Source organism: Corvus hawaiiensis, chromosome 2 (genome assembly GCF_020740725.1).
Source record: "Corvus hawaiiensis isolate bCorHaw1 chromosome 2, bCorHaw1.pri.cur, whole genome shotgun sequence".
Taxonomy (NCBI): Eukaryota; Metazoa; Chordata; class Aves; order Passeriformes; family Corvidae; genus Corvus; species Corvus hawaiiensis.
The window spans coordinates 20,004,933-20,019,863 of NC_063214.1; the positions used below are offsets into that span (position 1 = coordinate 20,004,933).

At 51.7% G+C, this 14,931-nt stretch overlaps 1 protein-coding gene across 1 annotated transcript; it reads left to right on the top strand.

The window, feature by feature from the left end:
* The first annotated feature begins 47 nt into the window (after positions 1-47).
* LOC125321223 (interleukin 18 binding protein) lies at positions 48-9,395 on the top strand. The gene is made up of 6 exons (XM_048293682.1): positions 48-1,357; positions 1,521-1,583; positions 1,781-1,846; positions 2,084-2,213; positions 2,324-2,450; positions 4,865-9,395. The coding sequence occupies exons 1-6, from the start codon at positions 1,234-1,236 to the stop codon at positions 5,261-5,263; spliced, it is 909 nt and encodes a 302-aa protein (XP_048149639.1). The 5' UTR covers positions 48-1,233; the 3' UTR covers positions 5,264-9,395.
* Positions 9,396-14,931: the final 5,536 nt, after the last annotated feature.

A 14,931-nucleotide genomic window follows, 5' to 3' on the forward strand; every position in this document is an offset into this window, starting at 1 on the left:
TCCTCCTTTCGTCTGTCCCGGGGGAAGGATATTGCGTGGACGATGACCAAGCACCTATCTGCATTTCCTGCCCACCTCTTTCACCCTGTAGGATCCAGAGCTCAGCTGGTTGGTTGGTATTGGTGGGAGCAGGGAGGTGGCAGAGGAGCTGGCTGCTGCTTCTGGCTCATCACTGCCCATTGGATACCCATGGTTGCTGTGGGGAAGATGCAGCCTCTGGCCTCATCCCAGCAGGAGGCTGGGAATGTATCACGCTTGCCAGGTCTCCAAGATCACACTGCTGTTCCTGCCACCTTCCTGCTCTGCTGGGAACAGGGATAACAAAACTCACTGGGAGTTTAGGGACTTTTCCAGGCCTTTGCTAGGGCCTGTGACTCAAGTGGCTGCTTCTGCCCTATGGCTGTGCCTGCACTGGCTCCCGGCTTTGGCGCTGCTGGGGAGTGGGGTGCAGGGGCTGGCCCCTGGTTTTGTAGACAGTGGATTGTTGAAACCACGTCTGCTGTCACGGGGCTGGCTCTGGGGCTGGGGCACTGCTGTGGGACACAGGAGAGGGCTTGCTACAGCCAGTCCCCTGCTGAGACTTCCCGCAGCCGAGAACTAAAGCCCTAGGGGTTTCTATCTGCTAAGATGTTGTCCTGCACCAGCTGGGCCACCCAGGGGCCAGCACCCAGGCTCCCCCAGCCATTGTTTATTCAGTCTCCTGGGGGCTTCACCCACCTTCCTTCTGTGCAGACCGTGCCTTGCCCCTGATCCCAAAGCACTGATGAGCAAACCAGCATGTTCAGAATCCTGTGACACTCAGCCGGCGCCCTATGTGCTGGACATTGGGGGGCCCAGCTGGGCCCCACTCCTACATCCCTGGGGAGCCCAAGGATGCTCCCTCAGGGGCAGGGGGGGATGTGGGGCGGGGAGGGTCATGGGATGCCGGTCATGGGAGTGCCTGAGGGTTGTGTACCCCCAGGTGCAGGGGACAGAGAGCCCAGGGACATGGAGTGCTGGGGACACTAGGCACGTTCTGGGGGCTTGGGGACATGGCGGCAAAGGACCCATCGACACACATCAGCGTCCAGGTGCGGGTCCCCGTGTGGTGGCGTCGCGCCACGTCGCCGCGGCCGGGACCGAGGGCGGCTCCCGGTGAGTCACGGCTCTGCCTCTCGCCCCTCCCCGGGCCGCCTGATAAAGCGCCGCGGGCCGGAGCGCCGCCGCCCCGTGTCTGAGCCGCGGTCTCTCCGCATGGACCGGAGCGGTGGGCAGACAGCCTTGAGGAGCACCAGCCGCGACTTGAGGGACCCGGGGAGGAGGATGCTGGGGGGTACGGGAGCATCCCAGACTCGGGGGGTGCTGGGTGGATGCGAGGGTACGGGATCCTCCACTTGGGGGATGCTGGGGGGACCATGGCCAGCTGGGAGGATGCTGAGAGGACAGGACCATCCCAGGCTCAGGGAATGCTAGGGGAACCGCCCCAGTCTCATGGGGAGCATCCCTGTGTGCCCAGCACTGAGCTCCATTTTTGCCTGCAGGGCCCCTGGGAGCCCCCGCTTGGATCCTCCTGCTCTGCTGGGGCCTGGCCACTCGCTGCACAGGTAAGTGGGGGTTACTGGGGGGCCGGGGAGCCTAAGGTCAGCCCCGGGCTCTATGCCCGTCAAGAGGCCTGTGCAGGGGTCTGGGGACAAGCAGTGCCCCTGTCCCTTTATGGGACCGTGCCCCCTCACCCACTACAAAAATGTGGGGTCTCGGGGTCACTCTTGACCTCCCGCCTCACCCCACTCTGCTCCCCCAGGTGCCATGGCCTTGCCGCCGCCCAGCATCACCATCCTGCGGATGCCGGCAGAGCCCCCCCACCCAGGTGAGAGACCCTCGCTGCCATGGCAGGGCCTAAGGGTGGAGAGGCTGCAGTGGGGGTCAACTCCTGTGCCAGCCTCCGGCAGACACAAGGTGAATCCTCCACCCACAGTCAAGATTTCGGGGTGCTGATGAGGTGGGGGGATGTTCCCCTTAGTTGGGGAGGGGGGCTGTGCCTGTTCCTGGGGGGCACTGGGGAGCCTTGCAGCCCCCCTGACCTTCAGGCCCCCTCCGGCTGCAGGTGAGAGCGTGACCGTGTCGTGCGAGGCGTTGAGTGGACTGCCGGAGCTGACGCTGCTCTACTGGCTGGAGAACGGCTCCTTCGTGGAGAGCCTGCACCCGGACGGGGCTGTGCGTGAGGGGACAGTGCAGTGAGTGTGGGGACAGGGGTCCTGAGGGGCAGTGACAGTGGGGCAGCCCCGGTTGGGGCAGGGTCTGCCAGCCTGGAGTGGGCACTGATTGGTCCCCACTGGGTCCACAGAGAGGCGCTGGAGGGCTCAGGGTTGGCCCTGCACCGTGACCTGCACTTCAGCTCCTTCAACACCCAGCACCTGCACACCAACTTCACCTGCGTGGTGCTCAGTCCCCTCGGTGTCGACACCAGGGAGGTGCGATGGCCATTCCCAGCACTGGCCCCTGTCACTGGCAAGAGTGCGGGGCTGGGCTGAGGTGGGGGAGCAACTCATGCTGGGTGAGTGCCCTGCTCTGACAGCCCCACACCACTGCCTGGGCATGTGACACCTCCAGAGACCCGTCTCTGTTACCTGCTTTGGGGACTGCATGGCCCCACATGTGCTGGCCCCACATGTGCTGACCCCACTGTGAGTGGGGCTCCTGGTGCCCCAAGCTGAGCCAGGAGCGCTGCCTTGGCTGGCACCAGCCCTGCCCATAGCTGGCTCTGGGACCCCAGAGTTTATTAAACTACATCAAGGCTGCCCAGTGTTACCTGCATCCTGGAGATGGTGCTGCCCATGGGTGTAGAGGGCACCTGTGGGATGAGGAGGGAGGGAGAGGAGGTAGCCGTGGTGCCTGTGAAGGGCAGGATCCATTCCTGAACCCCTTCCTGCCTGGTGAAGGGCTGGAGAGCCACAGTCAGTCCCAGTTCTGCCCAGGGAATACCTGCCAGCATGGCTGTGCCCTGCCCTGGAGGAGGGGATGGGTGGGGAAGGCCTGGGCTGCAGGGGCCCCGGGAGATGGGCCCATCACATCCCTCTCTGCACCTGGGGGGTTGGGGCTGTTCCCCAGCATTGATGCCTTTTCGTGCTGGGTCCTAAAGTCCTGGTCACAGTCTTAGATTGTTGCTCTGGCTCCTCTGTAATTTGCCGGCAAAGAGAGGGGCAAAGCAAGATGTGTTCCAACCCAAGACTGTGAGTTTCAAGGTCTTTAGGGTCCCTTTGTGGTCGCCAGCAACTCATGCCTTTTCCTGGTCTTAAAATCAAGAGGCATACATGATTAGAAGGGGAAAAGGGATTTTACCTTGGTATTTATTTTTAAGGATCCTTAGGTGTACACATCCAGGTCATATGCATCGAGATGCACCCCACCGAGTCTTTCCCTGTGTCTCTGTGTCTCTCTTTCTTCCCCCCCAACATTGGGTATAACATTATAGGTTTTACTAATTAGCATATCTATCAAAGATTCCCCAATGAGAGGCTCAAGTGAGCCCCCCTCCCCAAGGAACCTTCCCCTGGATGGTTCTATCTTGGTTTACAGAATATGTTCTGGAGAGGACCTTGGGGTCTGGGGCACACTGATCCCTAACTACGAAGCTTCTAAAATGTTTAGTCTCTTAGCTTAACAAACAAGTCCAAGAATGTAGGCAAAAAGCACTAGGAATACAGAAGTTGTAAAAGGTATAACAGGGGTATAAAAGAAAAGGCAAAAATCTTCATGGCATCAGCATGGCATTGCTGAGTCCCATCTGCTGCTCCATGGGGCAGCCCCCCTAACAATCCTGTGCTGGCAGGGCCCCTGCTCTTGGGTGCCAGCCTCCTTCTTGCTCCCTCAGGTGCTTGTGGGGGCTGCAACCCCCCTGGGCTGTGGGACAGGCTGGGGAACAGATCCCGAACCCCTTGAGCAACCCCTGGGCTATGGGCGTCACACTTCAGGATGCTCAGAATGTGAGGGATAAGGATGGGGGGGATGGAGAAGCCTCCAGATGCAGCCCCCATGAGCTGCCCTCATGGGGAGGGAGCCACAGGAGCCCCCTGGGGACACCCCAGTCCCACAGTGACTCTTAGGAGCCAGGGGAAGGCAAGCAGCGGCGCAGCCACCTGGGCAGGGACTCGCCCAAGGCAGCCCTGCTACACCCCCTAGGCTCGGTTAATGCCAGCCTCCATCCCTGGGAGAGCCTCTCACAGACCCCACACTCAGCTGCATCCCGACACCCCAGCTGCCACTCAGCAAAGGCCTCTGCCAGGCTCAGCCAATATCCTGGGGGCAGTGGCACTATGGCCAGGCTGAGCTGGGCACAGATACCTGCTGTGCAGGACTGTGTGTGGATATCTCTGTGTCCCCCATTCTGTCCTGCTGTCCCTGTGATGCTGGTGGCTCCATCCCCGACCCTTTTCCTTGCTGCAGTGTGATGGCAGCAGCATGCTCCTCACTGCACAGCACAGCCATGCTGTGCCATCTCGTGTTGTGCCATGCCATGCTGTGTCACACTTTGCTGCCCATGGATCCTAGTGCAAACCCCAGGTCAGAGCAGCTCAGAGATGCTCAAGGCCATGGTGCCCATGGCACACGCCCCCATTGCCCACCCCACAACCAAGATCGAGACATCCCTGTCCTGGCAGGGCTGGTGGGACAGGACCATTCCCTGCCACATGTCCCCGTGGCCCAGTGGCGGGAGAGACTGTCTTGCGGGTTCATCACCTCTCACAAACTCACAGTTGTAGGTGCTGAGCACAGTCAGAAACAGAGCTGGAAGAGGGCGATGTCAGCCACCTCAAACATCTGGAAAAGCGGGATGAGGACCTCCTTGTCCTCATGGAAGAAGTCCTTGGTAGGGACACTGTAGCAGGTCTCCATCATGAAGATGGCATCCCAGTTGAAGGGCAGGTTGCCTGTTTTCCAGAGAAAGGTGGAGGTGGAGCAGCTGACACGGATAGATTGGTGGCACTGGTATGCTCCTGTGGACACAGTAGCACCTAAGAAGGTGGGGGCCATGTCCAACATCATCTCCTTGATGAGGTGGAGGTCTTGCTGGTGTGGGGGGCTGCCAGCAGCCAGGGTCCTGGCCAGCAGTTGCTCCATCAGGGTAGATGCTCCATCAGGGCAGAGCCACCCTGAGGGAAGCCCCCAGATGCCACGGTGCTGTGAACAGGGAAGCAACTGGTTGCTCCTCAAGTGGCTGCAGAGGTGTGGCAGCAGGAGCAAGGTCAGCTCAGGGAGAGTGGCAGGGCCTGGGAGGGGCTGCTGAGAGATGCAGGGCAGGCTGGGGGAAAGCACCCCAGCTGCATCACAGTCCAGAGCCCCTCCTCAGCACATGTCCCAGCACTGACCCAGACGCTGATGCCGGCACCAGCTGAGACCTGCCCTGCTGTGTCACCCTGCTGGGAGGAGCAGCCCTACTGGGTCCCAGCCAGCAGCATGTCCTGACCCTCTGAGTGCATGGGTGCGGGGTGCTCCTGACCCAGCACGCAGTGCTTCCCCCAATCCCTGTTGTGCTGCTGAGGACAGCGTAGGCTGTGGCTCAGGTCAACAGCAATACCTCTCCCTGGGGACCCAGGTCTGCACAGCAGGGCACAGCACGCTTGGAGGTTCAGAAACAAAGCAGTGGGACCATGGGACCAAGGCTCATGACATTGGGATGGCAGCCTACAGCTGGGCGCCAAAGCCAAAGTGAACCCCCAAGACTTTATCAGTCATGTGGCTCAGCCACCTCTGACTCCTCCTATGCTGGTAGCAGCAACTTGGCCATGCTCGCCCATCACCCCCAAATACTGGCAGGGTTCATGTCCATCAGGAGCAGGGTCCTCCCCAGATGAGGGACCCCGTCAGCCAGCAGGGAGATGGACAACAGCCAGATATGGGGGTTATCAATGGGTGATGAGGGGTCAGGGGGATGAGAGCTGGAGGTGCTGGGGACACCGAGGAGGAGGGGTCCTGGGGCTCACTGGGATGGCACACAGAGGATTTGCTGTAGTGGGGGAAGCACAAGCAGCACTATTCCTGCCTGAGGGCAGGAATCCAGCTAGGGGGACTCTGGTGAGGAGAAGGAGACACTGTCCCCTCGGGGCACCTGGGACAAGAAGTAAGCTCTGGTGGGAGGAGAGCCTGGCCAGGGCAGCCCTGGAGGCTAAGGAGAAAGGGAAAGTAAAACCACAGGCTCCTGTGCTCGCCTTACTGTAAATTAGTCTAGTTCTCATTAGTGGTTGCTTCTGCTTACTGTGACCTGTGGGTATGTCCGTGCTGCAGCAGGAGCACCTCTGAAGGGAATGTGCCCCAAGGATAAGACCATGCCAGAGAAGGTACACCTTGAAGTTGTCTGTAGCTGTGCTGGAGGTCATGCTGGAACACCTGAAAGTGTGTGGCCATGCATAAGCCACCAAAGAGCAGGTACACCCTTAGAGGCACTGCAGCCATGCAGAAAGCCAAACTAGAGCAGGTATATGCCCCATCCCTGGAAATGTTCGATATTGGATAGGGCATGGAGAGCAACCTGGTCCAGTGGAAGGTGTCCCTGCTCATGGCAGGGGTTTCGAACAAGATGAGCTTTAAGGTCCCTCCCAAACCAGTCTGTGATTCTATGATTTTGTGAACATTTGTGGACATTTTATGGGCATTTTATGTACATTTCATAGTAGTGGTCCATAGATGAGGGGAATAATATCTGTGCATGATAGCTAAGGGTGGGAAGGGGGTGGTGGGTATTGGACCTGAGCAGGATGTACATGGCATAGAATAAGGGATGGAGAAGGTACTGTGTTGGGCAGAGGAGGCGTTCCATTTGTTCCCTGGGGCTGTGGTTTGGATTTTTGCTGGAGGGAGCACTGATAAACCAGGGATGTTTCAGTCAGTGCTGAGCATCAAGGTCTTTGGTGCTCCTCACGCTGCCCCACCAGCAAGTAGGGTGTGGGTGTGAAAGGAGTTGGAAAGGGACATGGCCAGGACATTGGACCCCAACTGACCCCAGGCATATTCCAAACCACAGGATGTCATGGTCAGCAGTAAAACTGGGGAGGTTGGTCTGGGGGGGCTACTGCTCAGAGTAGAAACAGGAAAGTTGTACAGACAAATCCCTGGCTTTAGGCCACCAACAGAATTTTTGGGGTTTTTGATCATGGGTCAGTTTAGATGACAACAAGCCTACTGGTGGCAGACTGGGTATACCTGCCTCAGAGGGAAAAGGATCTTTGTGCAGGAGTTAGCAGGCCATGTTGAGTGAGCCTTAAACTGGATTTGAAGGGGAAAGGAGATAAAAACCAGGTCACTGGAGATAAGCCTGGGAGTGGCTTGATGCTGTTTGAGGGATGGTGTGTTAGTGAGGTCGTTCAGGCTACCATCTCAGTAGATGTAGGGAATGGAGATCCATGAAGCGGCAAGGATGCAAGTGTTATTGATGTGCTAGAAACCATGGAAGCTCCTGAGAATGGTCACTCAGGAATTGGAGCTTCTCTCCCCAAAAAGGCATCAGGATCAATAACCCAGCTGAAGTGCATCTGCCCCAATGCCTGCAGCGTGGGCAGCAAACAGGAGAACCTGGAAGGCATGGTGCAAGAGGAAAACTATGGCATAGTTGCCATCACAGAGACATAGCGGGATGACTGGCACCACTGGAGTGGTGCAATGGATGGTGATGAACTCTTCAGAATGGACAGGCAAGGAATGAGAGGTGGTGTGGTAGCCCTGTATGTGAGGGAGTGTTTTGACTGTCTAGAGCCTGACAGTGGTGATGCAAGTGTCAAGGGTTGGTGGGTAAGAATCATGGGGAAGGCCAACAGGGCAGATATCCAGGTGGGAGCTGGGTACAGATCACCCAGCCAGGACCAAGAGGCAGACAAGAAGTCTCATGATGGCCAGCCCTTGTCTTCACAGGGGCAATCCAGTAGAGAGGAGAGAGTTCAGGAGGTTCCTGGAGTGTGTAGAAGAGATGTTCCTGACACAGCTGGTGAGGGGGCAGCTAGAGAAGGCACCTGCTGGATGTGCTGTTTGTCAGGAGAGGAGGACTAGTGCATGTTACTATGGTGAGAGGCTACCCAGGGCACAGTGACCATGAAAGGAATAGAGTTTTGGATTCTTGGAGCAGTAAGGAGGGGAGTCAGCGGAACTGCCACCTTGGACTCCCTGAGAGCAGACTTAGGCCTATTCAAGGGCCTGGTTGACAGAGTCCCTTGGGATGCTGTCCTGAAGGGCAAAGGAGGCCAGGAAGGCTGAACGTGCTATAAGGAATCTTCCGGGCACAGGAGCAGGGTATGCTGAAAGAAGCAGCCAGAAGGAAGAGAACTTTGTCTGGAACTCAGAGTAAAAAGGAGAGTTTATGACACTTGAAAGAAGGGGCAGCAAATCAGGAAACCAACAAGGATATCATGAGGTTATGCAGGGAGAAAATGAGAAGAGTGGAAGCCCATCTGGCCACTGCTGTAAAAGACAGTAAAATAAATGTTTCTATAAATACATTAACCACAAAACGGGGGCTAAGGAGAATCTCCTTTATTGGATGGCTGGGGAAACACAGAGACAAAGAATGAGGAAAAGTCTCAGGTACCTTGAAAGGTGATGGAGCAGACCATCCTGAGTGCCATCATGTGGCACATGCAGAACAACCAGGGGATCAGGCCTGGCCAACATGGGTTTGTGAAAGGCAGGTCCTGCTTGACCAACCTGGCTTCTGTGACAAGATGACCTGCTCAGTAGGTGAGTGAAAGGCTGTGGATGTGTCTACCTGGGCTTTAGTAAAGCCTTTGACACCATTTCCCACAGCTTTCTGGAGAAACTGTCTGCTCATGGCTTGGCCAGGTGCACTGTTTGCTAGATAAAAAAAAAGCCTGTATGTCCAGGCCCTGAATGGCACCCTAACTCCTCCTGACTTTGGCCAAATGCCCTTTCAGTGGTACCAGTTATCGGCCATTCCCAGAGGGACCTGGGGCATGTAAAGGCCAGGCATCATTTTTGAAAAAGCAGCAAATATCTTTTCATTTGAACCACAGCAAATCTTAGTCTTTGTTCCTTACATGTGCCCTACTAGAGTGCCTTTGTCCCACAGCACATTGCCTCATGATTATTTTTAGGGTACTCCTACTGCATTTCCTTGTGAAGCTGCTCATGAGTCCTTGCAAATAATCTCTCTGCTTATTCAGGACAGTTAGTCCCAGGCTAACAGCAGAAATTCTAGCATTCAGTAGGTACTCTGCTGTGAAAACAGGAATGTAAAACATGCCACAAAGGTGGCGTTTTCCATGCTGGATTGTGGAGAAGCATACACAATGTTTGAACAGTTGAGAGCCAGTTGTGCCTCTGATAAGCTGTGACTGAAAATTTCATAGAATCATAGAATATCCTGAACTGGAAGGGACCCACAAGGATCATTGATTCCAGTTCCTGGCCCTGCACAGAACACTCCAACAATCCCACCCTGTGCCTGAGAGCATTGTCCAAATGCTTGTTAAGCTCTGGCAGCCTTGGGGCCGTGACCTGGGAAGCCTGTTCAGTGCCCAACCACCTTCTAGGGGAAGAACCTTTTCCTAATATCCAGCCTAAACCTCCCCTCATACATCTTCAGGCCATTCCCTTGGGACTGTCACAGAGAGCAGAGATCAGTGCCTGCCCCTCTGCAGCCTCATGAGGAAGCTGCACACTGCTATGAGGTTTCCCCTCACAGTCTCCTCTTCTCCTCAAGCCAGGTGATCTCAGGCATTCCTCTTACGGCTTTCCAGTTACTCCCTCCAGTTGACTGAGCAGGCTTTCCAACTGTGCCTGAAGTTCTGTTTTAAACCTCCACTCAAAGTCCCCAGGAAGCAGACAGAGCAGAATATGTCCCATGGGGACAGTCACAGGGCTCCCCAGGTGGATGGCCAGCACAGAGCCATGAGGGGAGCAAAGTGCCAGAGGTCCTGCCTCTGTCTGTGCACACCAGGCTGGCCAATCCCCCGTGAACACAGGTCAGCAGCCAAGCACCCCAGCTCCCCTCACAGAGCGAGCAGGGAGCTGGCTGGCACTTCTGAGCATTTCCAGGCCAGCCCTTCGTGCCTGACAGAATGGCACGGGTGGTGTTAATGGTTGGGGCAGACCTTGGACCACACTCCTGGCTGGTGGGGGAATGCCATGGGGTGCTGGCTCATGACAACATAAAGAGCAGCATCGAGTGAGAGACAAGGCACTGCTGCCTGCCCTGCAGACTGACCCCACTCCCAGCCACAGCTGAGAAGTTCAGCCAAGCGGGAAACTGATCACAGACAAACCCATCCGCTGGCATCCAGAGAAAGAGTAAGTCACTGTTTTGGCTCTAAAGGAGGGGGGTAAATAAGAGAGAAACATTTAATAGCTTGTATTTTTATGAACGAGGCCATCTCTCCCTCTCCAACTCTTCCTAGCAGGTATTTTTGTTTGAAATTTGTTGTTTTGTAGTCGAGGTGAAGTAGGATATTCTGCAAAGTTTATCTTTCATGTGTTGCAATTGTTTAGTATGCCTAAGGTAATAATTAATAGTTCTATGAATAGTAACCACAAAGAATGGTGGGGTGATTTTGCTCCATTTTGCAAAGACTCCTTTAGACAAATCTTTAAAGGGGACAGGAATTTTCATGGGAATTATTCCAGCTGACAGGAGCTGAGATTTTATTCAGTAAAAACTGCCTTGAGAAGAGCATTGGAAGAGAAGGCTCGAGGAAAGAGCATCTAGGACCTCTGTTTTATTCTGTAATTTAATTTATAAACAAAGTCAGTGATACAGTAAGGACAAACTAAAGTAAATGTACTATCTCTGTGTAGCTCTGGAGTCTCAATGGCAATGACAACATCCACTATCTGAGTGAACAGAGCTGAGCTATCTGGCCCCAAGGTGCCCTGCTCCAGAGTTTCAGTCTCCAGCTGCTTAGTGACCACTAATATTTCATACCAGCTTTGTGATCATGCAGCTTTCTGCTCTCACTTTTTTTCCCCTAATTTAGGATTTGAACAATAGAAACCCAAGTGCTACAATACACTGTAATTTTCAGCATTATGTTTTGGGATTAGCAAATCTTTAGTTTCATGTAACGTTTAATTTCAACTTTTGTCCCAGGTCACGTTAGAAAGGTTACTGGGAAATAACCAAAACTGTAGTCAAACTTTCTTTCCTAAAGTTCACTCAGTGTAAGTGCCCTTGCTCCAGGGAGTAGTTGGTTTGACATAAAAAAATGAAAATTTAAAAAAGTCTTTTAAAAATGAATGTAAGTACTTCAGTGTTGAAGTTCTCAGCTTGAGCCACCAAGGATAAGTCCTTTTTGGACAGTGCTGACCACCCATCCTTGGAACACCTGGCTTCCCAGAAGGTGTCCCTTTCTGAGGACACATGAACAAACAGGGCTTTGACTGTGCATCCCTTACAATTACAAAAGTACTTCTTGTATGAAAATACAATTCACCTGTGCATTTGTGAGCCTGCACATTCATGCCTTATGGATGGATACACACTTTTGAGTTTTTTTGAATACTTGAACTTTAAATCCCAGGGAGCACAACTCCACCAATCATTCTACCTTACATCTATGTAGAACAGTTCTCTCCTCCCATGCTGGTAAAGCTTTGTAACACTTCCTTCTCACTTTTCATTTATGTAAATGCTTATCCTGATGCAATTCAAATGTGAATACCCAGGTCAGTGTATGTCCGTCTTCCAGACAGCATGTACTGTGCACACCTCCAAGCTGGAATAGCTTCAGGTGTGTTCTGGCAAAGCAAATCCTGCCACTCATCTGGGTCCCCTGCTCTTTATTAGGAAAAGTGCAGGCTGCATGTAGGAAACACAGCATGAAAATGAAGATCTTGCGCATGCCTCCTTTCTGCTCTCTCAAGGTTGGGAATAATCAGGCTGTGAACTGCTGAGGGTGACCTTCATCTGGGGGAAGAAGGGAGGTATCACCACTCCCAATTCTTTGGGAGGAGAAGATTTCCTCCTTTCCTTTGACTTTTCTCCTAATATTCTGCCTCCCTGCAGTTCCATGTCACAGCCTTCCCTGCTGTAACGTTTGCCTCTGCTGCGGACAGAAGCTTTGCATAGGATGGCCAGGCTTGAGGATTTTACAGAGGTGTTTATAGATGAATTGCCTGTTCTGGAGTCTGTGTACACCTGAGTATCAAAATACCCATACAGTGAATATTTCAAGGGTCAGTGTATTGTTCAAGTTCAGTGCTACAGTATTATCTACTTTATCTTGCTGGGAAGGAATTTGTTTCACTACACTTGAGCACTCCACTGCTACAACCTAATGCCAGTAGCTCCAGCTTCTGCTGCACAAGCAGATACAAATATAATTTTCAAGCTATTGACAACAAGAATGGATCATAGTGCAGCCTGAAAGGCTGTAGAACTTCAGCTTTGATCACAAACTTATTTGCCTCAACTTATCTATGGACTAACTAAATAAGTATAGTAGTTGTTCAACCAAAGAGACAGCAAACAAAATTCCTCTCAGCCATCAGCCCACTTAGGAATTCCTAAAATTCCCATGCAGCAAAACCAGCAAACCCAGCATTTTGTTTTCCTTAAGGCCGCAGTCTCCCTAGGGCTTTCTGGTCAGATTATGTAGCTGCTCTGCAGTCAAGACTCAGATTAGGTTTATTAAGGGACTGACTCACTGCATTTTCCTGTAATCTTGTATTTTAACACCTGCTCAGTTCAAAATGCCATTTTGATCTAAATTGGGTGGGTTTGCTATTCATCCTGTGTACATTACTCAAGATGCACAAGATTATACAGATTCAAGGTCCTCTTTGATTAATACAGCACTTTCAGATGGGTGTATGTTAGCACAAGTGATCAATGAGGGGTTTTAATTAGTTTTTTTCTGAAGAAAGAATGGAAGAAAACAGCCTGTGAAGAAATTAATTTCATAGGCTTGGAACTTCCATTGAATAGGATAAACTTTCCTTGTGATAGTAGTATTCTCACACAATAGTCAAAGGCTTTTTACTGTTTTTTTGCAGTTTTCTTAATAGACAGACCTACAATTAGGAAAAAAAAAAAAGTGGAATTATCAAAGCAAATTCGAAAACCTGAAATGATGCTACTACTAAATAAGCACTGAAAATCTCCTGTAGCAGTCAAAACCTGTGAAGCAAAAGGAACAGGGATGGAATCTTGTACTAGAAAAATTTTGGGATAACACATAATAAATCAGGGTTTTCCTTGGTGGAAGGAGGATACACATCTAAAACCATGCCTGGCTGAAACAATCAAACAAACAATTTTCTGCTGCTATCAATATCTAGTCTGATTTTCACCTAAGAGGCCCCCACTCAGGACAAAAAAAATGAACACATGATTTACTACATTTAGATCACTCAAAATAATTTTTTTCAGAAGCAGGTTATTGCTACCAGAAGTAAGCAAAATTTCCCTAAAATAATTGGGATTTTTGTGCTGCACACAAAGAGAGTACAGCTTCCTTTCTCCCCTCTCTATTGCAGAGATTCCAGCTGCAAAGCAGCAGTGGCCTTACCCCTCCCAGGCCAGTGCTGCAGGCTGCAGGGACTCTGAGGCAGCTTCTGGGATCTAGTTTTCTGCTAGTTCTTGCATGGAAGGAACAACTCATTACTGAACAACAAACACTGGATTGGATATACACCACACTAATCAGGAGCCACAGAAAGAGCAGCATGGGGGGCTCTTCTAGAGAAATGTTCTCTCTTTTCCTTTATTTTTGTCAAAACAGGCTTGTAAAGTTAGCAAAAAAACTGCCCCAGGAGCTCAGGTTTTTTTCTTTCTGTATATTGTGCCTGTTAAAGAGCTTCCTGACTTGTTGAGGAAGGATTCTTACTCCTTGTTTCTCCTTCATTCCTCCATCCCAGCTCTGGGCTGCAGTTGCCTCTCCTTCACCCAGCCCCTCATAAAATCACAGGATATTTTGAGTTGGAAAGGACCTTACAGCCCATCTCGTTCCATCCTCTGCCATATGCAGGGACACCTTCCACTAGATCAGGTTGCTCAAAGCCCTGTCCAGCCTGGCCTTGAACACTCCCAGGGATGTCTACAAGGAAAACAATGGTAGCTTCAGACTTCAGCCAGATGAAAATCAAGAAAATGATGCTAATCACCAAGGTCTTCTTGATAATTAACATCTTCAGGCCAATTAAGTATCTTTTGATCTCAACCATATCTCACTTCCACCTCCCCATTTACCATAAAGCCCTTTCAGTGGCAGAGTTTCTATCAAAACTCTTCTTGTAATTGCTGAACCTTTGCCCTCTGAGGTAACCAGAACTGAGGTATCTTCAGTTCATAGAAACCAAAATCCACACTTCAAAACTTTTCTGAGGTGTTTTAATGCTGTAATTGGCAGGTAACTGCTGTGGAAACACTCTCAGCTGTTTGAAGAATTGGATTAACTATAAGTAATTTCCAGGGGGTAGCAATATGCTACCACTCCTTAGTGAATGTGGGTGACAGCTTACCGTGGCATAAGAAAAGACCTCTTGGGCAATACAGTCTAATTACTATTCAAGGCACTAATGAGTTCTTATACAGTGTTCTTATACACTGATTTCTCACTTCATTATCACACACTAAGTGCTTGCCACACTTTGCTTCTGGGCAGCAAGGTGGGGTGGTGGTGGTTGGTGAAAGGGCCCAGCAGCTGTTTATCTCCTAGTTTTACTGGCCTCTTGTTTTTTCTACTTCTAGTTGTATGTTCCAAACCAGAGCACATAAAGATGGCAAGGACAGGAATGTAGGTTTTATCTCTAATTTACCTAAGCAGGGGTGGGGGAATTTGTTGAAGTTTACCACTGGAACAAAAACTGACCAGTAACTCATAAAAGGTAACATTGCAATCACAGAGCATAATTTCAAAACACTGTGTAATTTCTAGCTGACTGTATGAGACCAACTTAGAACCAGTGCAGTTGAGTGGAGGGCATGCATCATTTGAAACATGGTTGTCTGGGATG

What these genes read in the sequence shown, in the direction of transcription:
- LOC125321223 (XM_048293682.1), top strand. Translation starts at nt 1,234, where the DNA reads ATGGACCGGAGCGGTGGGCAGACAGCCTTGAGGAGCACCAGCCGCGAC. An exon ending in GTGCGTGAGGGGACAGTGCA is followed by an intron (nt 2,214 to 2,323) that starts GTGAGTGTGGGG and finishes CTGGGTCCACAG; the next exon opens with AGAGGCGCTGGAGGGCTCAG. An exon ending in TCGGTGTCGACACCAGGGAG is followed by an intron (nt 2,451 to 4,864) that starts GTGCGATGGCCA and finishes ACACTGTAGCAG; the next exon opens with GTCTCCATCATGAAGATGGC.